The 27,628-nt window shown below is 54.8% G+C and overlaps 3 protein-coding genes across 5 annotated transcripts; 1 reads left to right on the top strand and 2 right to left on the bottom strand.

Annotated features, from left to right (window-relative positions):
* Nucleotides 1-4,625: 4,625 nt before the first annotated feature.
* On the top strand, nt 4,626-6,895 carry IL17B (interleukin 17B). The gene is made up of 3 exons (XM_068409486.1): nt 4,626-4,701; nt 5,695-5,981; nt 6,208-6,895. Exons 1-3 carry the CDS (start codon nt 4,681-4,683, stop codon nt 6,461-6,463), a joined length of 564 nt encoding a protein of 187 aa, XP_068265587.1. The 5' UTR covers nt 4,626-4,680; the 3' UTR covers nt 6,464-6,895.
* A 651-nt stretch (nt 6,896-7,546) lies between these two features.
* PCYOX1L (prenylcysteine oxidase 1 like) lies at nt 7,547-10,720 on the bottom strand. The gene is given in 7 exon segments (XM_068409210.1): nt 7,547-8,370; nt 8,942-9,082; nt 9,164-9,375; nt 9,465-9,639; nt 10,106-10,312; nt 10,629-10,672; nt 10,674-10,720. Coding segments are annotated over 7 exon segments (1,485 nt in total). The 3' UTR covers nt 7,547-7,711.
* Nucleotides 10,721-13,148: 2,428 nt separating this feature from the next.
* On the bottom strand, nt 13,149-27,586 carry GRPEL2 (GrpE like 2, mitochondrial). 3 transcript variants are annotated; one of them, XR_011048880.1, is made up of 5 exons: nt 25,587-27,586; nt 20,079-20,247; nt 19,116-19,197; nt 16,936-17,392; nt 13,149-16,287 (listed from the first exon to the last, which is right to left on the bottom strand). XR_011048880.1 is itself a non-coding variant. In XM_068409449.1 (4 exons), the coding sequence occupies exons 1-4, from the start codon at nt 25,652-25,654 to the stop codon at nt 17,037-17,039; spliced, it is 675 nt and encodes a 224-aa protein (XP_068265550.1). In that variant the 5' UTR covers nt 25,655-27,586; the 3' UTR covers nt 13,149-17,036. The 3 variants fall into 3 exon arrangements, 1 of the variants encoding a protein (XP_068265550.1); XR_011048881.1 differs by having other exon boundaries at nt 13,149-15,462; XM_068409449.1 differs by having other exon boundaries at nt 13,149-17,392.
* Between the last annotated feature and the right edge of the window lie 42 nt (nt 27,587-27,628).

The following is a 27,628-nucleotide window of genomic DNA, read 5'->3' as shown; positions in this document are numbered from 1 at the left end:
TTCCATCAGGTGCTCTGTCTCCAGGAGCAGAAAGGAAAAGAAAACAAAAGGCAGGAGAGGAGCGGGGCAGGAGGAACCTGCACGTCTGGATCATGTAACCGGCGACGTGCTGTAAACGCTGGGCGGCTGATGGATGCGCCGGCGGGGCCGCGGCAGGATGTGCTGGACACGCACCCTCCTCCCAGCCTTGCGGGCCCAGCGCTGCCGGCAGCCGCTCTCCCGACGCCTCCGGCCCCCCGCGAGCCTCCAGCCCAGGGTGGGCAGGCTGGGGTGCTGCTGGCCCCAGCCCCAAGGACAGCCCTGCACAGCTCTGTCTCCTGACGCCAAAGCCTGGCTGTTATCTCACGGCCGTGATCCAAAGGGCGTGATTTACAGACAGCCCCCAGCATCACCCAGCCACCCGCCCGAGGAGGCAGAAGGGCCTCCGAGACAGCTGGATTAGGCCTGTATAAATAACACTGTCCTTTGATGCAGAACTTGACGCAGCAAGACCCGGGGCTGCAGACAGCTCATCCAGTCCCTCGCAGAGCCACCGTGGTCACCCCTCCTGCCTGCGGCACCCCGGGGCGGCTCCACGGCCACGGACCCGCATCGGGCAATGCCCTTTCCTTCCCGCAGGAAACCCTTCCCCGGGTGGGGACTCTGGGGACAGCGCCAGCGTCACGGGGGTGCGGGAGGGGACGGGTCCGTGTCCCACGGATGGCTGCCCCGGGGACGGCACCCACCCCGCTCGATGCCAGCAATGATTTCCTGGCCGCCCTCGCCAGCCGGGCCGCGGCTCTGTGTTTATGCAACGGCAGGAGCCGGCAGAATTAAGCACTTTTTGTTTTTCCCTTTTTTGAGAACAGGGAGTTTTAATTCCCACCAAACAATGTTCTTTTTCCAGCAAGCTTAAAATAAGCCTTTTTGGCCTGGGCGTCTCTGGAGCCGCTCACGCACCGAGCGGGCCTTTGTGCAAATATGGCTGTGAGTGCCGCGCTGCTGGCCCGGCTGGGCCCTACCTGCCGGGGGGCAGCGGGGGGACGGGGAGGGCCCCGGGCTGGCCCCCGCACCGGCGGCCCTGGCCCCAGCCCTCCTCCCCGCCGCGGCGTGGGGCTGGCTCTGGCGAGGTCGGCTCGCCGAGCACACTTGTGTCTGATGAGTGGAAAATGTTGCTCATCAGAGATAGGAGGTGCCGCGGTCGTGCCAGGGCTCCCCGCCGGCCCCAGCCGCCTGGCCCACGGGCGGGTGGGCGCTCGGGTGTGTGCTCAGGTGTGCTGGGACCTCACAAACCCTGTGGAGCATCCGGGCTCGGGAGCAGCCTGGTGCCCGGAGAACCACAGAATCACAGAATCAGCAAGGTTGGAAGAGATCTCTGGGATCATCAAGTCCAGCCTTTGACCTAACACCACTGTGTCAACTAGACCATGGCACTAAGTGCCACATCCAGTCTTTTCTTAAACACCTCCAGGGATGGTGACTCCACCACCTCCCTGGGTAGCCCGTTCCAATGTCTAATAACCCTTTCTGTGAAGAAATTTTTCCTGATGTCTAACCTGAACCTCCCCTGGAGCATCTTGAGGCTACATCCTCTAGTCCTGTTACTAGTTGCCTGGGAGAAGAGGCCAACCCCCACCTCACTACAACCTCCTTTCAGGTAGTTGTAGAGAGTGATAAGGTTTCCCCTCAGCCTCCTTTTCTCCAGGCTAAACAATCCCAGTTCCCCCAGCTGCTCCTCATAGGACACACCCTCCAGACCCTTCACCAGCTTTGTTGCCCTCCTCTGGACTCCTCCAGCACCTCAATGCGGGCCATGCCCCGCAGCGTGGCACCAGCAGTGATGCTGCCCACTGCCCACCACGGGCAGAGGGGACCGCAGACCCTATGCCAGCAGCTCCCGCCCCGACAGGGACATTCCTGCTTGTGAAAAAAGGCAAAAAGCTATTTTCTGCCAGCTTGGGAACTGTGGTCTGATCCCCCCCATTCCCTTACCTGCAGCCCCCGTTGTGTGCTCCGCCGTGTGCTCCCTGGCCAGCACATCCTTTCCCGCTGAGCATGGCCAGCTGCCCTGCATCCCTCTACCCCGGGGGACCTGGGGCTTGGCTGGGGACACAGCAGCGGGTTCTGTGATTGTTACCCTGGGAAATACGTGCCTGGGTTTACTTGGGGCAGGAAGAACCCATCTTCACGGCCCCTCCTGCCCTCTCTGGGGGCCTGTTCCCACTCTCCAGGCTCTGCTTTCCACCCCAGTTTCCCAGGGCAGCGGGGCAGTGTGGTGGGGAGGTAGCAGGGATGAGCACGTACAACAAAACCCGAAAGCACATCCCCTCTCCCCCCCCAGGTAACCCGCTCCCAGGGGAGCCGTGCGGGGGTTTACAGCCCTTCCTGGCCACTTACTCCTTCGCCTCTCCCCATGGGGCTGACCCCAGGGCACCCTGCTCCCACACCATGGACAGCACAGGCACACGGAGCCCATCAGCCACCCCATCCCAGCTGGGAGGCAGGGGCTGGCCATGACCCAGCCGCCCGCGCACCCCGGCCCCTTCCCTCATGTGAGGCAGTGGGGAAAAGCTGACCGTGCCTGCCCCCGCCTCCCCCAGCTTATCAAATTTGGCCATGTCTGAAAAGCTCTGGTTTCCTTTTCACCAAAAAGATCAAAACTGGGTAACTGGCTGCCGGTGTGGATGCCTCTGAGCCTCTCTCATGTGTAAACAGCATTGCCGAGCGCTGACACAACGCAGGCGGCTGCGGCACTCGCAGGCAGCCAGCACCCTCCGGGCCTGGGGCTGCCCGCTGGCCCTTCTGGGGGGGTCACGGAATAGGGGGTGCAGGCAGGGGCTGGCTCAGCACCCCAGAAAAGGCTGGTGGCAGAGGGCTGGGTGCTACCGTACCACCCAGGGCGGCAAAGGCAGTGGGCTGCAGGGCCCCTGCTACGGCCAGGTCCCCTCTACCAGGTCCCCAAGGTGACAGAAGGGACACGCTGTGCTCAGTGCACAGCATCAGGCCGCACCAGAGGGGATGGCAAGGACCCCGAAATACTGTGCTGGGGCTGTCCTTGGGGACGTGAACGTGGGCCAGGGCTCCCCTGCGGGTGGGAGCAGCCAGGCTGCGTTCCCTGCTGCACCCTGGGGATGGCGGGGCTGGGAGGAGGAGAGGGGCAGTGTGAGTTGGGGGTGCAGTGAGTTTTACCCCATTTGTGGGGTTTTCTAGAGGCCCAGTTCCCAGACTGGGAAAAGGAGGTGGAAATTTCCCACCACGCTACAAAGCACAAGGGCCTTCAAACCCCTGGGGACGTACGGTGAGATGGGAGGCAGTGGGAAACTCAACACGTGCTGCTGCAAAAGCTGTGGAGGGAGCGGGGTGAAAGAGTGAAAACACCCGAGAGAGGTGGAGCAGCCCCCCAGGGCCACCCAGCCTGTGGGGACAGGAGCCCTAACGATGTAAAGGGCCCCTCCAAGGGACCCTGCTGTCCATGAGCATGGGGCACAGCACTGGGCACCCCCGGTCCCACGGCTGGCTTGGGCTGGCAGGGCAGAAAGGATGCAGGGAGGGATGGAGGGAGGGATGGAGGGAGATGAGGAGGGATGCAGGGAGGGATGCAGGGAGGAATGGAGAGGAGGAGGGATGCAGAGGGAAGGAGGGATGCAGGGGGAAGGAGGGAGGCCGGCGGCGCGGTTGAGTGGCGGACAGCACCATCGTGTGGCTCAGCGGCTGCCTGGCCGCAGGGACAGGGACAGCCCAGGGCAGGGGGGCTGCAATGCCGGGCTCCTGCAGCCCCCGGCCCACGCCCAGCACCAGCCCCCTCCCCTTTTCCCTCGCCCCTGGGACGCGGCGGCACAACCGGCACTTCCCGTGCCTCAGTTTCCCCACCCGCAGCACCCTGCACCCCAGTGCTTGGCCCGGGAAGCCTGAGCAGCACAGCATGGGGGGGGGCGGGCAGCACCCCACCACTGACACCCACCACCGACACCCACCGCCCTGCAGCTCCGGGGCCCAGCCCCAAGGCCAGCCGTGAGCAGAGCTGGTGTGTCCCCACTGCCAGGGTTTGGGGACAGGTCTGAGGACAGCAAGAAGGGAAGGGTTTGGGGGCAGACAGACCAGGGGTGCAGAAAGTCATGGGTGCCATTGCCTCACCGCTGGGCAGAAGGGCCTGGTGGCTCCTGGGGACACCAGAGCTGGTGGTGGCACAGGGATGACGGCAGGCCCTCAGCTGTCCCCACAGGGACAGCAGGACAGCCCCAGGCTACCTGCCCACCCTGCTTCCGGGGCAGGACACAGCCCACCCTGGTCCTCACACCAGCCGCTGCTCTCCCAGCCCAGCAGCCATGTCCCTCCTAACCCCAACCGCCATGTCCCTCCTTTGCCCCGGTATGGCTGTGACCACGCTGGTGGCACCACCAGAGCCCAAATCCCCTCCCCCGGGCAGGGCTTTGCCCAGCAAGCCCCTCGGGGCTGCCCGGTCCAGGTGGGACCCGCCACTGCCCTCAGCCCCAGCCGCAGGTGGAGCCAGCGCCTGGGGAGGCGGTGGGTGGCCGAGTCCCAGACCACGCTGGCCCCCAGCCCCGCCGGCGCCGAGGCTCCCTGGCACCTCGGGGACCGGACACACCTCCGGCGGAGCGCAGCCGGAGCTGGGGCTTTCCCTTTTTAGCTCCCCAGCTCTGGCCACACGGCAGGACGGCGGCCGGCAGCCCCTCCGCCGCCATGGAGCGGGCTCCAAACCTGGTAGGTGACTGCGCGGCGGCTCGGGGCTCGCTCCTTGTTTTCCTTCTTTAATATAATTATTTGCACGCTTGTTTACGGGTGGCTCCCTGGGTTTGTTTGCTTTGGCGATGCACACTGAGGGCTGCCAGGCCCCACGCTCCCACGCCTGGCACGGCGAGGATGCAACAGCCTCGGAGAGAAAAGCTGTGACAGTGACCGGACAGCGCGGCACCGGAGGGGGAACACAGCCCCGGCTGCGCGGTCCCTGCCCTGGGCACCGCACGCCCACGGGACGGGCTGCGGGACGGCGGGCAGGGTGCGGGATGGCGGGCAGGGTGCGGGCCGGCGGGCAGGGTGCGGGGCTGGCTGCGGCCAGCTGCAGGGACACGAACAGCAGGGGACTACAGAAAAGCAACTTTGTTCGCTGCTGGGCAGCCTGCCGGGTGTCAGCACACGGGAGCCGGGCCCTGCGAGGCCGGAGGGAGAAGGAAAGGAAAAAGCATCTTTCTTTCTCTCTCACCGTCCTCGGAGCACAGAGGGAGGGAGAGGAGGGTTTGGATAAAGATCCCATTCTTGACTGTCTCATCTCTAAAGCTCCTTTTAAACCAGAGGCTGCCCAGGTACAGCCCGAGCTGAGCACGTACCCATCCCTCCCAGCACGCAGCCGTCGGGGTGGGCAGGGAAGGGACCGGGCACCACTCAGATGGCACAGGCAGGGGCACTTTGGGCAACGCAAATTGCCAGCTGCAACCAGGGCGAGGGGCTTTGCAGCCACACGCGTGAGCTGGGGCTTGGGCTAGGGGCTCACCACGACCACGTGCCCACCACCCCTGCAAACTGCCCTCGTGTGCTTCCACGGGTCTCGCCCACAGGCCAGCGTTGCCCTTTGGGGGTTGTGTCTGCCACCCCAAAGGTAATGCAGTCCTGCCATGGCCTGGTGACCTGTGGGAGGTGGGAGAGCTGCCCTTCCACACCAGCCCTGGGCAGCCATGCACCATCCTCCTTCCTCCTCAGCTTCTCCTCTGCATCTTCACCTTTGCCATGGTCGTGGTCCCTGAAGCGAAGGACCAAAGCAAGACAGCAAAGGGCAGGAGAAGGGGCCCATCACGGCCCCCCACGGCCGCTCCTGCCCTGGCCTGGGCCCCAGACGACCCCTACACCTCCATGGCAGACTACGAGCGCAGCATCCAGGACATGGTGCGCCAGCTGAGGAACAGCTCCGAGCCAGGAGACACCAAGTGCCAGGTCAACCTGAGGCTCTGGAGGTCCAACAGGAGGAGCCTGTCCCCCTGGGCCTACAGGTGAGCTTGGGGCAGGGACCTTGGGGACATGCATAGTGGCTCCGTGCCAGCAAGCGCCGTGGCGGCCACGGCTCCAGCATCACAGGGCTGCGGTGGCTGCTGGGGGTGCGATGCGATGCAGCATCCCGCTTCACCCCGCAGAGGCATTGCCCTGCCCGTCCCCAGCCACCCGCCGCCTCCCATCTTACCATCTCTCCAGCCATGTCTTGCTTTCCCTCTCCTCCAGCATAAACCACGACGCAACACGGATCCCGGCAGACATCCCCGAGGCCCGATGCCTCTGCACCGGCTGCATCAACCCCTTCACAATGCAGGAGGACCGCACCATGGCCAGCATTCCCATCTACAGCCGGCTGCCTGTCCGCCGCCTGCTCTGCCAGGTGCTGGGCGAGGTCGGGCACAAGGCCTCTGGGAAGAAGTGTCACAAGAAGTACCAGACGGTCATGGAGACCATCGCTGTGGGCTGCACCTGCATCTTCTGAGGTTGCAGAGCTAACCCCTGCAGCCACGCGTGGGCATCTAACCAGCTTGCTCTTGCTTCCTGAGCTTGCCCAGCCCTCTGGGAGAGGGTCGCCCAGCCGAGCATCAGGGCGAGGAGAGCCCCTGTGCAAGGAGGTGGCAGCTCCAAGAGCTCCCCGAAATCCCCCTGCAGCCTTCATCAGCCTCAGCCCAAGCAGCAGCTTTGGGGACACCCAGCTCTGCAGCCGGCCTCGCAGCAAGACACTGCCCCGAGCCCCCTCACCTCCACAGAGGAGCTCAGCAGGGTGGGCTGGGGGAAAGAGGGAGGCAGCTGCCCCAGACCCCTCTGACTGGGCAGGATCAGGCCTCCTCCCTCCCCAAAGTCCCCGTGTGCCTTTGTTCGCTCCATCAGTGCAACAGCCCGGCCCTCCCCAGCCCTCCCCTGCCCACCTCCGAGTTCCTCTGTGCTGGGCTGGGCAGCCCAGGGAGGGGGGAGGCGGGGGGTGGTTTGGGCGGCTTGAGGTCCGCAATAAAGCGCATCGCTGGCCCCTGTCTGAGCCGCCCCTTGCCTCAGCCCGTCGTGCTGCCCCCCGGGGTGGGTGCTGCCCAGCCTTCCCCAGCGAGGCTCTTCTGCCCCCCAAAACACAGCCGAGCCCTGGGCTCGGGGAAGCCTGGATGCTCCTGGACACAGGGAGCACCCAGCAGCAGGCACCTCACTGCAAGCCAGGACCTGTGACAGCCCACCCTGCACGCCCATCCCCGGGGTGCCAGGCCGGTGAGCAGGGCTAGGCTCCACCCATGCATGGCACGGGAAAGGCCACGGGACCTCCTGCCCCAGCCAGGGGTCAGCCCCTGCCACCGAGTTTCCTGGGGGCAAGGCCAGAAAGGTGGGAAAGGCAGAGCAGGAGCAGCTCGCTGGGGCACAGGTCCCTGTTCCTGCCATCTGCTGCTGACACCAGCCAGCCTTGTCCTTGAAAGCCCCCAGAGGTCCCTCCAAAGAACAGATGTGCAGTGGCCTTTTTTCATAGGAAAAGGCACAGCGTCCTTCCAGTAGAGCCTGGGGAGGGGGAACAGTGAAACTGAGGCACGTGGCACAGACACGCAGCAACACTGGGCAGGGACTGTATTCCTGCAGGCAACACACGTTCAAGTCGTCCAGGACACAGCCCGTCCCCTCTCCCCCAGCCCTAAACCCTTGGTGTTCCCAAGGCAATAAATACTCCCCAGGCTACTACATGCAGAATCTCCCAGCCCACCGCACGCCCCGGGCGTCACAGCTCGGTCTTCACCTTGTGCATCAAGTCCTTCTGGTCAATTTTCTCCAGGTCCTGATGCCAGCGGTTGTAAGCCAGCAGGGCCACGTTTTTGGCTGCCACCGCTATCATCTCCATGGAGCTGGCCACCCACTCCACGCCACTGAGGTAGAAGAGGTTTTCATGGAGCATGATGGGCGGGAGGGACTTGGCGGCATCGTAGCGAGGATACGCCTGCCACTCTGTCACCTGCACCGAGTAGTAGGACCTGAAGAGGGTCTTCAGCTGCTGCTTGTCCAGTGGCTGCTGGGAGAGGACACGCCACACCGCGGCCTCCTGGGGCTGCTTGCGACGGAAAGCCGCTGAGATGTTGACAGGACAGATGTTGTCCATGGCGTTGAAGAAGAGGTCGGGGGTGTCGGTGGTGAGGATGCTGGCGAAGGGGAAGAGCTTGGGGTCGGGGAAGCCGAAGTAGGAGGAGTTGAGGTAGCCGTGCACCACGGAGGTGACGGAGGGCTGGAAGGCTCCAGGGAAGTCAGCGATGGGCGGCTCAAAGTTCTCAAAGGTGAAGTTGCTCCTGCTGGGGTGCAGGGGAATCGTCACCACCACCATGTCGTAGAAAGCCGAGCCCTGGCCTTCACTGCCCTCGTAGTGCACCTGGTAGAGGGCTCTCCCCTCTGAGAAGAGACGGACAGTCAGGAGTAGCCCTGAGCCCCAAGTGGTATTGCCCTGGCCCCCTTTTTTCTAGCACAGCCTTCATCCCCTGGTTTTCCAGTACACACCAGTGCTGGACCACAGCATCTGATGGTTATGGATGAGTTGCTGATGCTTTAGGGCAACAGAAAGAGCATTTTATCAAGCCTGTGAAAGTTTCCAGAGAAGCCCGGCCTAGTGGGGCATGGAGGATTGGGGCAGTGCAGCCCACCCGCCAAACCCCAGCTATCCAGCCCTTCCACTGTGCTGGGCTGGGGAGCAAGCAAGGATGGTGCCATATAAGGGACCTGAGGGACCTCATGAAGGAGGGAGAGGAACTCCAGGGCCAAGGTCTGTACCGTAGGGCCCCCACCAGATCAGACGAGGGGAGGGAAGGAGATGGACAGACCCTCCAGGCCCTTGCCCAAACGCTTTACCAGGACCAAGATGCTCACCAGCCTCCCAAGGCTCCCCCTCTGCCCCAGCACCCCCATGCTGCCACCACCCACCTCCCGCCCCAGCGGCACCCAGAGCAGACCCCACGCCCAGGCTCACCCGAGCTGTGCAGAGAGATGCCCGTCACCCTGGCCGGGATGACGTTGGCTTTGGTCAGCTTCAGGAGACCCGAACACACGAGCTTGTTGCCTCCTTCCACCGCCCAGGTGCTGCCCTGGGCCCCCGCCAGCGACATCGCTCCTGCAGAGAGGAAGAGGAGGGTGGCTCAGCAGCCTGCCCGCAGAGGGGATGCCAGGAAGGAGAGGGGGTCCCCGGTTTCACCTGCGAAGGCAGGCACCAGCACCGACTGCCCATAGCTGGAGCGCAGGACGGCCGCGATGACGTCGTCCACGAAGCGCTGCGTGACTCCCACCTCCAGCAAGGACTCGGCCACCGAGCGCTGCGTCATGTTGACGAAGGCTTCACCCCCCAGCGAGCGCAGCAGCTCCTCCAGGCTGGAGAAGGCGTAGCCGTATGCCTGGTACTTGTAGATCCTGGAGGGGACAGGAGCACAGGGCACCCGGTGATGCCCCAGTGCTGGGGAAGACCCCTTGTGCCGCTCCAGCCCCACAGGCTCTCCTACCTCATGAACTTCTCCATCACCTCCTCCACCCACATCTGCAGGCGCAGGAAGCTGATGCCATAGTGCCACCAGAGACGGAAGAGGTTGAGCAGGTACCAGTCGGTCTCCTCCAGGACGAAGTGCTCCCCGCTGAATATGGCGCTTTTCCCCGCCACCTCACGCCGGTGCTTGAGGCCTGCGGGGAGCAGAGGGGTCCTGGCCCCACCAGGCTGGCACGCCACCCTGGGGCTGGCCAGCCGCTGGGAAAGGCCAGTGCCAGACACTGCCGCAGAGAGGATGCAGGCAAAGGTGCTCTCAGAGGAGCATCAGGGAGCATGAGGCCCCAGGGCACTGGGACCCTACCCAGACTCTATATGTCGGGGCATCCTGTGGATTTGCTGCTGCGTACTGGGACAAACTGGTGGGAGTTCCTGAACACCCCACCCCCCCCCGCCAAACTCCACCAGGACCCCTCGCCCTGATCCTCTGCTGGGCCACCCCATCTCTTCCAGGGTACAACAGGGCCAAGGGCGCAGGGACAGCAAGGGGGCCGAGGCGGACTGGGAGGAGCCCTCCCCACCGCCCCAGTGCACAGCCCGGGGGCACCCCAGCCCCCTGCCCCGGGAGGGAGGCCACGCAAGCGCTGGGGTGCCCGCACTCACCCAGGATCTTCACGAACTCCTGCATGTGGAGGCTGAGGGCGTGGATGGAGGCTGCCCTGCTCTCGTACTGCTGCTTGTTGACGGTGACGGTGGCCAGCCGCCCGCCCGCGCCTGCCGCCTCGTACACGTCCAGCTGCACCTGCGGCCCGAAGTGCTGCTGCAGGAAGTAGGCGACGGCCGAGCCGCCCAGCCCGGCGCCCACCACGGCTGCGGGCAGAGAGGGGCGAGGGCGGCCGGGTCAGCGGCGCGCCCCGAGGGAGCAGCGGGGGGATGCTGCCCCCCCCCCCCCCCCCCGCCCCGCCCGGACCCCCGGGACCCCCGGCCGCGGGGAGGGAAGGGGCCAGCGCCGCCGGCGAGGGCGGGGATGCCGCGGGGGCGGCGCAGGGATGCTCCGCGGCGTACGGGTGCCGGAGCTCCCCTCTCCCACCCCCGGAGGCAGGCAGGGAGGAGGCCGGGTGCTGCCGGTACCCGCGACGGGTGCCCTCTCCCCACCCCGCACGCTTTCCCCCCTCCCCGCTCCTACCGATGCTGCGCGGCGGGGCGCGGGCGGCGACGGGCGCAGCCAGGGAGGGCGGCGAGGGCCGGCAGGAGCAGCGCGGCGGGCGGCGGGGCCATGGACGCGGAGAGCGGGGCCCGGCAGCGCCCGCCCCCGGCCCGCCCCCTCACCGCAGGCTCGGCCCCCGCGCCCCTCGCTACCGCCCCGCCCCGCCCGGGCAGCGGCTCGGCCCCGGGGCGGGCGGCGCGGTCCGGGCGAGCAGGACCAGGCCTGCCCCGGCGCGTCTGCCGGCGACGAGGCGAGGAGCGGGGAGGGGAGCGGGCCTTGTGCCGGCGGAGCGGGGGTGCGCAGCGCCCGGCGCCCCGGGGCACAGCGGCGGTACGGCAGCGGGCCTGTGACAGTCGCCTCCCAGCGCTCGCCCTCGGAGAACCGCACCGAGGGTCACGGGAGGCTCAACGTCCAGCAGCGCTGGGTGCGGCCCACGAACAGCCCCAGGCAGAGCCCCGGCGAGGATCCCCGGTGCCCTCCGGTCCTCACACGCCAGCAGCAGCCCACTCGCAAACAACCCAGCGCTGAACCAAGGGCCCAAACCCAGGGCCCCCCCCGGCACCCCCACTGCGAGCGTGCTGGGGGCTGCACCGGTGGGCAGGGCTCGGGCCAAGCTGCTGCCGGAGAATGTTTTCCACGTGGGGCGAAGGCGCGGTGCTCAGTACCCGGCTGAGGGGAGCAGGATGGATCCTGCAGTGGCTCATGCATCAGCAGGGGCACTTCAAGCTTTCGCTTGCCCTTTCTGCCCTGGGCAAAACAAGGCGCCCGACAGCCAGCAGCTTGTGCCATGGGGATCCCATGTGGGAGCTTGCTGCTACTTGGATTACAAAAGGTAGCAAAGGCTGAGCAAAAGCTCTGGAACAGGTAGGGCATGTAATGACAGACCCAGAGCCTGGTGTAGCCCAGGGCTGGCTCCGTACCTGGTGACAAAATTTAGTTTGAGAATCGGTCATTGGAACTTTGTCTCAGGAGAAACACAACACAAGCTGCTTCAGAGCTCCTGCATGGGGTAGCAAGCACCACCTAGAAACTCAGGCGTGAACATTTTGGCGGGGGGGGGGGGAGGCACAGCCAAAAACTACTGCTGCTCAGCCCACCCAAGTCCTTACAACAGGTAGTATCAACCCACCAGGATGGGGAGACAACGTTCCCAAAGCAGCTTAAAACACAGCACACAAATAACTTTGCAGCATGCCTCAGGTTTTAACAAGCTCTTACTTAACCAGCCTGATTTCACCGTGGTTGTGGGCGACAAAGAGATCTGGCTGTACACGCAGCACAGCTCCCAGGAGCTGGGTCAGCACCGCTCCCCATCGCCGCCCTCCACGGCAGAGCGTGCCCTGCCTGCAGGCATTCTGCAATACCCTGCTGTAAGCAAAACGCTCTTCCCCATGCTCAGGAACTCCAGTGCTTTTCAGCAGATGGAGGTGGCTGTGGTTTGAAAACTCCCAGCTCTCACTGGTGCTGCAGAGAAAAATCAGCAGAGCCCGAACTAAGGCAGCAGCAGGCAGCAGCATGGCCTGGCCTGGGCTGGTTAGTGGGCACCGAGCAATGCTGGCACAGCTGGGAAGAGCCCATACAACAGGATGTGGTCCCTGCTGACCCAAGGGGGCTTTGCTGGCAGATCTTTAGCACAAAAATTGAGATCTCACCCCAGAAACACCATTTGTAAATGGTCTTTTGCAAAGGTTGTTTTCTAGTGAGCAGTGCCCAGGGGCATTCAGAGCTTCAGGAGGACAAGGCAAGCAAGGCCCATTGACGTGGCACCAAGTGCTACGAGACTAAGGCAAAACCGGGAATGGAGGCCCGGCTATTTTTGCAGAGGACACGCAAAGGGAGAATGAGATCTGCTACAATCACACCCCCACAGAGAAAGCCTGTTCTTCTCTCCAACGAATCCTTGAAATGATAACCCGCCCGTGGGTTAACAAGCATTAACACACAGTGCGCATTAAGCCATGTGAGTCGAGCTGCCGTACAGTCTGCCTGCTGCAGCACACTGCACACAAAAGGGCAAAAATGCAGCAAAGCAGAGCTCTGAGAATGGCAAAAATAGAACCAGGCATCAAGTATGTCAACTGTTAGCAGAGGCTCCGCAGAATGAACCGCCGCCAACGGCTTGGCAGATACCTTGCTCTACACGATGGTCCATGTACCGGGAACAGACATGGAAGCAGGCATGGAAGTACCAGCACACCACACACCCGGGGAGTTTATCAGTGCAGAAATCCCTCACAACTCACCAGCGTGAGGAAAGGTGACACGCACGCACGGGTGCATCTCTTGGAGTCCACCTAAAGGCTTGTTAATGACATGTTCAACAAAGTTCTCCACTGCTATGGACTACAGCCCTTATTTTAGACAACCAGAACACTGAGAAACCTTTCAACCCGCAGTCCCACCGAGAGCCACAGTCGGAATGAGCAGCAGTTTGTGGCAGGGAAAAAAGGAAAAAGAAGCAACTGCAATTCTTTTTTTTTTTTTAATTAGCAAATGGACAGTTATCTGGACATCTACAGGAAATCAGCTCTTTCCAACATTAACTCAAATGTCGTTGTCAATTACTTGCACCACTCCCACGCTTCAGTCTTTGTCTTTTCATACAGCCAGAACCTTTGGGTAAACAAAGAGCACAGAAACACAAAAAAATACAATATATACAGGCTTCCCCCCCAACTAAAGGGACTCAGATTTTTGGACATTAGCAACGCTTTGTTCATTTGACTTTGCAAGTAATATAGAAACATTTCAAGTTTGAAAATAAAAAAAAATACTACAATATTCACATATAAAACTTAAATACATTTGTTTAAAAATTAAAGGACTGCTAATAGCTATTGATTTATCCCAGCTGGCTCTTTCAACAGAAGCTCTGCTGACGAAGCACTGAGAATTTAAGGTTCACAAAGTGACATTCACATTCTGCACTGCTCCTGGTCAGTTAAGATGCTGCCACACTCATGAGACAGTGCCACTGCAGACTCGTCCAGGAGTTCAACTCAAATACGTCCCACTCACAGGGCATGGCAAGGTCACAGACCAAGACAAACGCCCACGTACAGTGGGGCTGCCCATCTCCTGAGAGCACAACTGCAGGTCCACCCATCACCACCGCACGCACGTCTCATCTAGTTGTCTGCATTCCCAGCCTGAGCTCTTCAGTGCATGGCTGAGTGAACAGAATGGAATTGACTAAGAGGTACGGGACAACTCCTCTCCTCTGCTATTCCGTCCCTGCTAACGTATTCCTGTGCTTTATTAAATAGTCGTTGAACAAAGTGACTGGAGAGAAAAAGCGCATGGGTCAGTCTCCTCCCTGGTGTAACTCTGCAGAGTGCAATGGAATCGCACCAACGGGGACTCTGCCCCACCATGCTGAGTGTGCAAGCTTTACACAAACAGGGCAGACAAGGGAGCAAGAACCTACAAAGGAGAAATTCAATCCACCCTGACACAATCTCATCCATGATAAAAGAGATCATTAAGTGTGCTTGAAAGGCAAGAGAATCAAATTTTGCCTAGGAAATCTGGATTCTGTGATGGAATCCAGGTTTGGTTACTTCATTTTCACTTCACCATTCAAAGGAAGCAGAAACTAGGACAAACGACAGGTACAGTATTTCTCTCTTTGGTAACTTCTGTAAAAGAATCTCTACGCAATGGGCACGTCTTAGAGTAATCATAAAAGCTCGATAATATCTTGTAGAAGTTTCATAGATTGAAAAAAACTGGGGCATGAACAGGGAGATGAGCTTGCCCAAACTGAAATGGGGCCTGTAGGAGGGTGAGAAAGACTGCACAGGAACTGGATCATTCAGATTCCTGCTCTAGGCACACAACAGTGCCTCAGTGAAAGCACAAGCTGAATCAATAACCTCTTATTACAGACAGAAGGTCTGGAGTGCATTTTAGGGTACTTTAAGGCAAAAAAATGGGTGAATACTAGCTGAGGAGACAGGCAGGCCTGGCAAATAGTGTGGAAGTGGATCAGGTAGCTGTAGCATACTTTTACAGTCAAGTGGCTCTGTGGGTCAGTTTAAAGAGGATTTGGATCCCATCACTTCTGGTCACACACTACTTTTAAATCTGGCTCAGGTAAGCTGCAGCCTTTCTATGACCGAAAACTACCTGTTGTGTAAAATGCCTTTGCTTTTGTTTAGTTCCTTATAAATATTCACATTCAAAGTTAGGTTCCATAAGCAGCTCTCCCCTCATACTGCAAAAAGACTCAGCTGATATAGCAGGGGCTGAAGAGGCAGCAGAGAACCCAGCCACTCCTTCCAGCTGAAGACACAGTTTCCTCGGAACAGGCTGCAGACAGTCTTGAGGCAGAACAGCAAGACCTGCACTGCCACGCTTTGTATTTTACCTTTCTTTGTCCTGAGTAACAGCGTAACCTGGTGACCCAGTCAGCACGTAGACCAGCAAAACAATGACCAGGAAGTCCTGTATAGCTCTGAGATTTCCAACAACGTGATAAAACAAGAGCACTGAACAAGTGGTTTGTCCAAAGCGATCTAACGCTGCCATGAAGCACTGTTTCAGGGTTGAAATCTGAAGTACCTGCCTGAAAACCTAACACCGCAGAGGCAGAAAACCGCACTTCAAGAAGTATCCACTACCGAGTCACCCACATACAGCTGTCACTAAAGCAGCTTGCAGGGAGCATCTCAGAAATGAGCATCTTCCTTAAAATCCTGGCACACCAACCAACTAGCTGCACATAGTCTCCCCAGATGAAAGTGTCGATAGCTGCCAATTGAAGGCTGCGGTAATCTTGAAGTCCACCACAAAAGGATTATGCAACTGAAGCCTGCAAAGGAATGGGAGAAGAATAAGCTTTCTTCCAAACCAGTGATGGCATCCACCGTAAGGTGGATCTCAAATAACTGTGAGGCCACAGATCCAATTCCAGAAAGTAAAAAGGCAGGAATTAACAAATCAGGACAAACAACCTGAAAACAACCATTCCTGCCTTGGTTTTGTGTAGTGCAGACCACAGGCTGGTTCATATAACCCTTCTGTTGTTATACTGCTTGCTGCTCTGTAAAGAGTTAAATTCTGATCTTACTCACTGACTGCATCCTTTCAGCTGAGATAAATGGACTCCCAGGCAAAAGGACCACTGGGAAACACATATGCCATGCTGTGACAACATGCCTCCAAGAGGACGGCTTGAGGTCAGCTTTCACTTCCTCAGCCTTCTGCTTCTCTTGCTTTCTTGTCACTGCTGCTAAAATTGGTTCAAGGGCACTTGAGACTTTTAGTAGAAAAGATTTTTCTCCCTGCATCAAACCCCAAAAGGTTTAATATTTATTATGACCATGCAAAAGCAGAATCTGAATGTGAACTGGAAGTTAGTGTTAACCGAGTACCATTACTGGGGAACTGAGAAAATAAAACAGTCCAGATTTCCTGCTTAAGGGCATATCTGCATTTTGCCAGCAGCTGCAACAAAGAGCATATCGTTTACCATGCTTGAACACTGCACAAATACCCACCAGGGAAAAGAGATCCCTCCCCTCTAAAATATACTTTTTGGTTGGAGAAGGAGAGATTTGAGAAGTTTTCTGGCTCCACCAAGAACCACTATTGCCTGTTTTACCTTTAGGAACAAGGAGGCCAGCTGAAGTTTTACCTGGAGAACAAATATTAACACGTTAAAATTTGACCGAACAACTGAATTCTCTTTAAAACCTCATCCCTATTCAACTGTAGTATGACAGAGATTTCATTAATTCGGGATTGTTTTCCTGAAGTGACATGAGAAAAAGCTGCCCCTAAATGTCACTTCAAGTGATCATCTTCATTCCCACCTGAGGGGTCTGGGGACAAGGGAAGACACCAAAACCAGCCTGATAATAATACTCAGCCCTTTGGGCTTTTCCTCTTCTGAGTGCTTTGCAAAGAAAAAGCCTCACCACATCCCTGTGAGGTAGGTCAACGAGTATTATTATATTCCCTTAACACAGATATAGAAACTGAGGCAGAGAAGTTACTTTCCTGAAGGCCACTGCAGGAGTCTGTCTCAGAGATGGAACCAGGAGACGATTCCTCAGCTCTCAGAGAATTTCCCTTTCTCTCCCGTATCTCCCCTCTTCCCCACACAAGTCTTAATGGAGAAATGAGGAACGGAGAAAGAGGCTACAGCGCCATGTTTCTGACAACTAGCAGAACTCCTAGTACTACTCCACATACTCCAAAAAGGATTATTAAATATACAAGTACCTTAATTCATGGCAAAACGAATGCACACATTATAAAGAAGCCAACATAGAATACAAACCTAGCTTAATAAATAAGTAAAGACATGCAGCTGCAGTTGTGACTGAGTGCTGAGGGGTCCTCAGCTCAGTAAGGTCCCAGATGCCAATGGGTAAGCCCACGTCATTCCTGTGACTCTACTGCCACGCCGACAAGTGCGTGTCTGATAGTGCGACCATGGAGTTTATAGCCATCCTGAGTCACCAGTGCTATCGTGCCCGGCTGCATTCCCTCGGCTGGTACATGGCAAACTATTTCATGGTCATATGGATCGTATTTGCCACCAACAGGGTTCATCTTCTGAAGGCCATGTTTGGCAAACACACTTTGCAATTTGGCCTCTATGAGGGAGAGGCCTTCATAGATTTTCTTCAGGGTTGGATTTGGATTACAAGGCTCTGCTTCTTCCGCGGCACTCTCGGCAGTCTTCTCCAAGATATCCGCTACCTCCACAAGGTCTCTGCAGAAACTCTGGATCCCTACAGGCACAAAGAAGCAAGAAGTAAGTGAAGGGCAGTTTAGAGAACATACAGAGCTACAGTACCAATGACAGGCACAAAGTCACAGCAGTTTGAAAGCACCTTTAAAGGTGCTAATTGATTTGAACTGTTACTTCAGCAAAAGCAGTGTCTTCTGTATCCTGTAGGCAAAGTTTTATCATTGCATGGGTAGTAATCTAAAGACTCCCCAAATCCAGGTATATGCAGGAAAGGTACATCTATACACATCAACATATATATATATATATAAAATACCTGACAAAGCAGAGCATTAGTATTTCACTCGAAAAAGTTCTTGCAACTAAGACATGTCATTTAGGACACTGTTCCACACCCTCTCATAAGAGTCCCACAGACATAAATATTTTGCCAAGCAACTCACACAAATGCCCTTGCACACCGGGAACAAACACAATGGGGGGAAGTAAAAACAATACATGACCATTCAAAAGGACATCCACAATTTTATTCATAAGTTAAAACTACTGTGAAAGGACCGGACAAAATGGTCCTTGGGTCAGTCATGAGAAAGTCATACAGTCTTTTTCATTAGAAGAATGGGTTTAGGTCATATACACTTCCAGAAGTGGTGTATTACGCTGTGCAGAAATTTCAGGAAAAGCAGGCTCCCTCAGTTACACAGATGCATAACTACCTTACTGGAAAGACACATTAGGAAAACAGAGAAAGAGAAACCATACTTTGGTGCTGTCTATACCTGTACATACATGTTTGAACGTGCACAGAACAAAGCATGAAGGAGAAGCAACAAAGGAGCAGACAGAAGCAGACTGATTACCAACCATTTCCTCTTGTACCAGATCTGTTTTAATGCTTTACAGACCCTTGTGCCTCACTCCACGAGCAACTTCTAATACAGAACCTCATTTTTCTTATAATCTGAAACATAATGCATCTAAAATTCAAAGAGCTAGAGAAAAAAAACAACTCAAAACCAATGGTGCTGATTATCCCACAACTCAACAGCCATTTTATAGCACAATGGGTGGACTGGTAAGAAAAATACAGCAGCTCTAATTTCAAAGCTACTGCATTTAACTAACAAAAAATCTCCCGAGATTCATAAATTATGGAGAATAACAGTTTCTCATTCTCAGAGATGGTGCTGGCAGAGTGCAACGATTAAGCAGCAGTTTCTTCCCCCTTCACCTGCCTCCATTGTCAAAGCTACAAATCCAGCTCACTTCATTTAGCTCACTGCTAAAATATTTATTATAGAAGTTTTAAAGAACACCTGATATAGGAACTGACAACCTTTGTCCCAGGCAGGATCTATCTCCTGAAAGCTAGAGCAGAATAGAAGAGGCTGTTAGTATAGTAAAGGAGATCACAACCTGATGACACAGCTAAGAGTATGAAATACATCCTGCCAGAGCCAATTCTCAGGATACAGAAGAACCTGTAATTTCAACCAAGTGAGCAGAACTACACTCAATTGCATGGGGTTTGTTTTATTAAAAAAAGATCACAAAACAGTCACTGAGATAAACCTGATAGGACACAGCTGGACATACAGAAAAAATAGCGAGTAAGCCCAGGCACCAAGAATCCAGGCCAACACCATGACAGATTTTACAATGAACGAGGGCAGGATGGGGGGAGAGAAAAGCTGCTGATCAGCATTTTATGCTCAGGCAGGCAGGCCACCGCGGCGAACACAGCTTTGCCTCACTTTGCTTACCAAAGAGCTTGGCATCTTCCACAAACTTCTGAGTTCTCCTCCGGACATTCTCAGAATCTGCCAAAGCTTTCCGGTATCGCTCCTGTAACCACAATGGCAAGGGGAGACATCAAACGAGGAGGTAAAACCCATTTCCTGACAAGCTGGCAATCCCTTAGAAACAATTTAAAAGAGCCCACTTCACACTGGAAGGTTGTGCTGGGCTCCTGCGTTTTCATTACATGGAAACCCAAGACCCTCTCCGACTGATTAATCAGGACAACTTCAACTCCCACAAAAGACCCACGTGAAGGGCAGAAGCATTCAGGGCGCAGCTCAGTTGAACACATTGTCAGGCTGCTGCTTTTCGCATGACTCACTGCGGCTATGGAGACACTCCTTTCTCTAGCAGGCAAGTTATGGTCTCAGCAACAGATTTGCAACCAGCTGATTTATCGCTTGGTGCAGTAGTACTCTCATGGCGACTATCTGCAGAATTGTGTGCCCAGTGCTGTGATATTTAATCCTCTCCTTAATCACAGCTGTTCTTCAAAGTCCCTATAACATGATCCCTACCATTTCCACCAGACCACTGTCACTAAAGAGGACTTTCCTTCTCAGACAATCTGGATCCAGTGCGACACAATGTGATGCTAATCAGGACAAAGCTACTGCCATTCCCTCTGTAGTATGCTGTGAAAGAATTGACCAGACCATCTCCAACATACAGTTTTGCCTGCCAGGATCATACTATCAGTGTCTTGCTCCTAGGTACTACTGACAGATGAGGGAAGAACATCTCAGGGAGGCAGACTGTACTTTCACAGAGCACCCTCTCACACAGCACAGCTGCTCTGAAGGCTCCCACAGCACAGCAGCATTGTGTGCGTGTTCTAGGGCTTACAGAAAAAGCTAGGGCTGAAAGGCAGACCGAGTCAACGGGACTAAATGGAAGACACCATGATGCACCAGCAGCATACTCACAGTTAAATCCCGGACTTGCTCTTCCAATTTGATGGCTTTGTGCTCTAAGGCACAGTCAGAAAGGGGATGCTTGGGCTCCTCACGGGGATCTTCTGGGCCACACTCATCTCCAGTACTTCTCTGCTGAGCTGCAGTGCTGAAAACACATGGGGACTCCCTGAAATACAAACTAGTGACAAAGAAGGAAAGTTAAGTAATGACAGGGTCAAAAAGAATTCTAGTTTAATGTCATTACTAAAAGCAGGCCTACTTAAAAAAGGTACACAGGATTCTAGATAAAATTTTAGCTCTTTTCAGAAAATATCAACAACTAGCACAGAAACACAGCGACAGATGCTTTGAAAAATTCTTTTATTTCAGACTCACATGTCACTACAGAGGCTGTACACCACTTCTTTGACATACCTCGAAGAGAGTCACATTTTCACAGGAAAACAAGTTGTGGGTTCATTTTTGCTGACCTCCCAGTACAGGTGGTCAATACCAGATGACAAACTCAGAACATTTTGCAAGGTAGTCTTGGAAAATGAGGCAAGTGGTATAAAGCTGTTTTTACAGTTATTTAAAAACCCCCAAATGTTCTGAGCAAAATTCAGTAAGTTCTGCAAACCCAGGGCACTTGACAAGGTAGGCAGGCAGAGCCTAGCCTGCTACCTAAGATGGTGCAAGCGACTGCAAAAGCCACACCAGCAGAATGGCTGTGGATTTCTGTGGAGCAATTCAACAAGTAAGGAAACACCTACACATCTCAAACTGCTGGCTGATGGCGGGTCCAATTCTCAGGTGCTCTGACCCATTTGTTCTCCTGGGTGCAAACAGACATAGTATTTGGTGTATTCAGTGTTCCTCCTATTGAATGAAAAGGAGGAGAGCTTGAACCTTTTGCCAATCAGTTCTTACAAAGTAGGAATCGCTAGACTGTGCCCAGCTTTCATGTCCACTGCACAAAGAACAGTTCAGAAGCCAAAGATGGCTGTCAGAGACATGACCAAGGTGTGTGCAGCCCAGATGTTCTGAGGCCTTACGCCAGGACCTTCACAACTCTATTAGCTGTGTTTGGAAAAGGGACTGAACATGCCAACTGAAAATTGTCCCTAATATTCTCCAACAGTTCTGAACACTTCAACTGATTTTATCTCTACTGGCAATGAAAGAGTCCCACAGGCAAAAGCAACCAAAACAAGCCCAAGGCTCAGGTGCTGAAGCCTACCTTATTTCCAATGACTTTTTCATCCTAAGTAGGCTTTTCAACTAAAAAGCACACTTGTCAGCGGTTGGTGCTGGTACAGCAGGTGGAGCTTGTCCAGGCAGCGGACTCCACAACTTGCAGATGAAATGATGAAACAACCAAAGAGTCACATAATTGGATTGAGCTCTATAAACACTGCCTAGGTGCTTAGCAGCTTATTTTATACTGTAACAATCTCATAGGTTTCCCAAAAACCAGAAAATAGAAGTCTGGCTGAAAACAGTTTGGTGAAAAGATGATCAAAACCAGCATGCAAGACACTTTGAAAAATAAAGGAAATATTTTTCACTTCACTCTGTTCTTTTCCAGAAAGCCCTTCACCTGCAGTAACAATGCTGCCACTCCAACAGCAAAACCAAGAGGTTTCACTCCCCCTCCTATACCACCTGCTTTTACAAACCGACCTAGACAGGACCCATTCCTGCCAGCACGAGGCCAAAGCCTCAGCCCACCTCCCTCTCACGCCTTACATCAGGAAGAGAGCCTGCAGAAGAAAGTTCAATTTACTTCCAAACCAGCTTCATTCAGGAAACATTTTAGTATATGCTTAACAAGGAAGGGTGTCTCCTTTTTTTGGGAACACCTGGGCTCCTCCTCTGAGCAGGGCTTTCAACATCACCTTTAACAGAGGGGTTTTGCATATACTAAGTACACACCTACCCAGTGAAATGCAGTATGGCACAGAAATCACTGCACTGGCACTGACTCCTGTGTTTATGCAGCACAATTCAACACTGCACAGAGATACTAATTGAGGCCCCAGAATCAATATAGCCGAGTTCACATTACCAGGCCTGCACCATTAAGCTTTCTTACTTTTCAGCAAGGCTATATTTCTTGGGTACAAAGTCGCAGAAATGCACAGCTTTTGTTTCTGGGTCTATCAAATCAGTCATGAGACCCAAGTGTTGTTCAGCAACCCAGCTAAGCTGAGCTTACAGCAGCAACTGGAAGGGACAGGTTTGCTCCCCTTACTCCAGTACCGGAGCTGTGCAGAATGAAGGCTCAGAGAGTTAAACCAGCTGAAAACTAACCCTGCAAAACAAAAAGACTTTTCTGTCTGGGTCCCTGAATAGGTTTGCTGACAGATCAGATGAGTGCAAGTGCCAGTACAAAAGAGAAGACAAACACGTGAAGCCTGGCGAGATGTGGGAGGGAGAATATGGGGAAGGGAAGAGGTGTCTCCCTTTGGGTGGCAGCCAGGACTTAGGCTGGCTCAGCTCTATGACCAAAGCACAGTTTAAGAGATTTGTATCTGCCCAAAGACCACCAAGCATCTCCTACCACTCCCTGCTTAGCAGCCCAGATGTTCCCTATTTTATCTTTAATACAAGGTTGCTGAACGTCCCACAACACTAATGACAAACTTCCTTTTCCCACCTGAAGACATTTGCATATGCAATTTTTTTAGTACGTGGGTACTTAAAACACGATCAGCATGTCACACCACTCCTTTTCAACACATTACATGCCAAATACAAGTCTGAAAGTGCTTCTGCTACATACACTTGCTCTAGAATACGACGTTCCTTGCACTAATCTTTAAAGAACCAGGCAAGGGGCTGTCACTAGGCCCTTTTCAAAAAGCTGCCCAGCCACTGCGGTTCTGGGTTCCAGGAATGCCAACACAGAAGAAACCCCCAAATTTTAACCCTGGCTGCAAAGAGATCTGTTTGGGGCACAAGACCCCATCTTGAATGATTTTTAAGATGCTTGTCACATTTGCTTTGTTGACTAGTTAACATAGCGCTTCTTCAAAGTTACAGAAAGTAGACTAAACCGGAGGTGAGGACAGAGCAGGACTCCTTCACCAAGCCTTCAAAATAACCCCTGAAGCCTTAAACAACTGCAAAGCTTTCTTTCTAAATAAAAGGTGTGTTCGTGGTAAGCACCAACTACAAGCTTTGTCCTTTATCATCTCACATTTCGTTTGAAGTGCTGCAGGGATGGAAATTAGCCATGCTACAGATGAACCAAAGAACCTGAAATGCAGCTGAGAAAGCAGCCTTGCTAGGCACCTCACAGGTTAGGCTCCTGTGTCTTAAAGAAGCTACACAAATGAGTTAACTCTTCTGCACCCAAGAAGCAAAGGTTAGTGAGTCATTTCCCTCTGCAAGGGATTTACACTACACTAATGGGTGTGTTTCGGTGTGTAGGAGGAGAGGGGCATGAATGAGCTGGTGCCTCAGCTACAGGGACCTGCCTACGTGAAGCAGAGAGCTGCCTGCATGGACTCCTTTCTCCAGCTTGTGAAACCAAGTCACAGAACACTCCCCCGTGCAGTGAAATGCCTCGGGTATCACGTGCTGTTCAGACAAGCCTGCCTTAAAAGTTGCAGGCAAGAAACAAGAACCACAGACTGACCCCAAAGGGAATTCTTAAGAGGGACTATGATGCAGAATTGAAAATGGCGCTCAATTTACTTCTTGCTCCAGGATGAAAGAAATGCTCCGCTAAAAATGGCAAGTGCTATTTACAGTCTGTCCACTGCACTGTGCTCCATCTTCTAAACACAGTCATGATCACAGCTGCCCTAAAAATAGGCAGAAATCCCACTGGAGGAAGTTGACACATCCTGAAGTGACAGACACGTGGAAGTCCCAGAGCGTGTGAAGGGATTATACAACTAAGCTGGTGACACAAAAAGATTTACAAACTGATGTCACAGAAAGCCAAACAGATAGATGTAGCAGATAAGTTGATTGTATCCATATGGTTTAAGCCAGTTGTCCTTAAATATTAGAATTTAAATGATGAGAACAGGCCTCTGTGGTCAGAACAATAGCATCACCTCTTTCTGGAGCACAGGCACCATGCTGGAACATCCAACACCGACTCTTGTCATGTTCCCTCTGAGCACAAGGGTGCTATCCCATCTCCCCTTAAGCACTCCCTCCTCCTCCTCCCAAAGCACACAAGTGCTGAGACACACAGAAACATCTGCATTAGTGTTTTAGCTCAGATGAGCGTGCTTTGGAAGGCAATATCCTAATTACCCCCAATTACTGTGCTCTGTTTCATCAGGGAGTGATACCAGAGATTAATACTATGTGGATTCCTCTTCGATGAAACTGGAGAACAAGCTTGTGCAGCACTCCTTAACGCAGGATGGCTGTAAACTGGGCAGCAGGCTCCCAGACTACAGCGAGTCCACGGCAAGAAGTCCCCGAGGTGCGTCCAGCACGGGTGTCTGGGCCCCACCACCCACTGCTCCACCGTACGGAGCCGCTCCTTGTTGGCTGTGACACGAGCACAGCCAGAGAACTTGCCTACAAAGAGGAGTTTCACACTGACAGCAGGTTCTGGCCATCCTCCACGAAGGAAGCCTGCTCACCTCCCATCAGACCAAGTCACCTATTTCCAACTCGGTGCACCTTTTGAGAGGGGCAAAGCAATTTTCACATGTATAAAAGCTGAAAGACTTTCAGACATACATCTTTACATTTAGTCCCAAACACGGTTGCTTCCATTATGTGCTGCAGAATTATTTTATTGTATTTAAATGGTCCTTTGTTTTTTGTTTTTTTTTTTTCAGAGAGAAAACTCTAGGACAAACTATCATGCATTTTGACTTTTTTTTTTTTTCCTCTTTTCACCTGCCCACATTTCACTTGAATAACCAAAGCAGCTGTTATGGATTTCACCTTTAAAAGACATATTCCACAATGTCCAAAAATATGACTGGACATTGTTTTTCTGTCTAAATATTGACACAATTACCCTGACCCTCTTCCCTTGAGCATCTAAACCACGCTGAAAGTACAGGTGCTGCATCACTACCAAACATAAAACCCGAGGAGCACACTGAAGATATGGTTGGTGAATAAATGAGCCAGATGGGCAAGAAGAGACACAGAAATCACCCGTGGATACACGTAACGGCAGGAAACAACGTCACAACGTGACTTACTGACCGCAGAAACGCTTCTCCCCTTAAAAAAAAAAACGAAAATGAATTTTGCCTTAAAATGTCAACTTTCACAGGGAAGAGCTTGCTTATTGAGAGCCCATGTCTGTTCCAGGCCTTCTGGGGAGCTAAGGGCCGGCAGCGTGCCCCTCAGGCGGGGCAAAGCGGAGACCTCCGGGGGGACGGAGCCCCGCGCCGACCCACACGCGCCGGGCCCGGGGCGCTGCCACGTCTCGCACCGAGCCCGCCACGGGAGGGGAGGGGTCAGCGCGGCGGCCGGTAACGGCTGAGGGAGCGGGACGACACAGCTCCCCCCCCCCCCCCGCCCCCGCACTCACACCGCCTCACGTACCTGCCGCCCCGCGGCGAGCCGCCGAGGGAGAGGACGGTCCCGAAGCGCCGCAGAGAGCGGGCGGCCATGGCCCCGCAGAGCGGCTGACTGAGGGAGGGAGGGGAGGGACGCGCCGGCACCGCCCGCCAACTACAGCTCCCAGCAGCCCCTGCGGCGGACTACGAGTCCCGGCGGGCAGCGCCGCAGCGGGGGATGGCGGGAGGCTGCGGGACACCAGGACCCCGGGACACCAGGACCCCGGGGCTGGGGCTGGGCACGCTGCTCACGCCGCCGCTGGCTGCGCAGCTTAGAGGCGTAATAACACCACAGGGTTCACCTCTTGTGCAATAAAGACTGAGAAGGGCTTGGGCCAGCAAGCTGACCTGGAGTGGGACAAATGGCGAATAAATCATAGAATCACAGACTGGTCTGGGTTGGAAGGGACCTTAAATATCATCTAGTTCCAACCCCCCCGCCACGGGCAGGGACACCTTCCACTAGACCAGGTTGCTCCAAGCCCCGTCCAACCTGGCCTTGAACACTGCCGGGAAGGGGGCAGCCACAGCTTCTCTGGGCAGCCTGGGCCAGTATCTCACCACCCTCATAGGAAAGAACTTCTTCCTAATATCTCATCTAAATCCACCCTCTTTCAGTTTAAAACTGTTACCCCCTCATCCTATCACTACACACCCTTGTAAAAAGTCCCTCTCTAGCTTTCATGTAGCCCCTTCAGGTACTGGAAGGTGCTATAAGGTCTCCCCGGAGCCTTCTCCAGGCTGAACAGCCCCAGCTCTCTCAGCCTGTCTTCAGAGGAATAATAAACATTAAAAACACCTCCAAAACCTTGGCCAAGTGTGTCTTTTAACTTAGGGCTACCTCATGGGGGGGCCTACAGGAAAGACAGGGAGGGACTGTCTATCAGGGCATGTAGTGATAGGATGAGGGGTAATAGTTTTAAACTGAAGGAGGGGACGAGCCCACCCCAGACCTATCCTGGACCATTTCACCATGAGTTCACCCACCGTGCTCCCTCCAGCCAGAGGATGGGATGTGCCAGTGTTTTTATTAAAAGCTGCTTACCTGGTTACTAACAAGAGGGTTTTGAAAGAGCGATCTCAAAAGGTTAATTGTGGCAGTCGTTAGCATGAGTGAGTGATGGGCCTGCTCCCTTGTTCTCGCCACAAAATCCTTGGCCTTTCCTTTTTATTCCTGTCCCTTGTTTCTGCCTGTGCTAAATGACCTTCTCCTATTTCTCTTTTTTTTTGTTCCAGTCCCCTCATTTGAAAGCACTGTTTTTTTTAATTTTTAAACTTCCCTTCACTCCATTTTGACCACATGCCTTGGCAAACTGTGTCTGACTGCAGCAGCAATACTGTGGAAGTGCTGTTGGCCAGGAGACAACCCCATCACTTTCCCTGCTGCCCCGAAAGCTAGGATGGGGCAAGGGCAGAGCGAGCCACGCTGCCTCCAGCCTCCGCCCTTTGCAGCACTTCTGTTTAGCAAGGTTGAAAGCTATCCACCATTAATTTGCTTTCAAATGCTGACACTTGAGCTTTGTTCATTCCCAAGGGAAGCCAGCATGCCCTCACCCTTACTGCCTGGAGGACAAGAAGGAAATATTAGACAAGGGTACTTGGTTGAGGCACAGCGAGCTCGAGACACGAGGAACCCTGAGATAAGACCCTGCGGAGCTGGAAGCAGTGAGCAGGGCGAATGATCAGCGTCTCCAAAGTGTCTGGTTCTGAATGCCAACACCGAGGCAGCCAAAAATCCCCAACGAGTCCGTGGTCACTTTGGAAAGTGTTAGCTTGGCCTCCAGCGTTCCCAGGGTGGCACAAGCTGATCCTGATAAATATGAGCGCCTGCCGGGCAGCGCTGACTGCCAGCCCCCAGGCTCTCCCCTCCTTCCTTCTGCACCACCACAGGCACATACACCTTGCGCCAAACTCCCGGCCCCGGGGGAAGCTCCCCCCAAAGGTGGGTTTCCCAGCAGTATGCGACACTGATCCGCAAAGGACTCCCCTTCCCCACCCACCTCCCAAATCCCCCTCCCGCACCCTTCC

Source organism: Nyctibius grandis, chromosome 10 (assembly GCF_013368605.1).
Source record: "Nyctibius grandis isolate bNycGra1 chromosome 10, bNycGra1.pri, whole genome shotgun sequence".
NCBI classification, from domain to species: Eukaryota; Metazoa; Chordata; class Aves; order Nyctibiiformes; family Nyctibiidae; genus Nyctibius; species Nyctibius grandis.
This window is presented reverse-complemented; position numbering and strand designations above follow the sequence as displayed.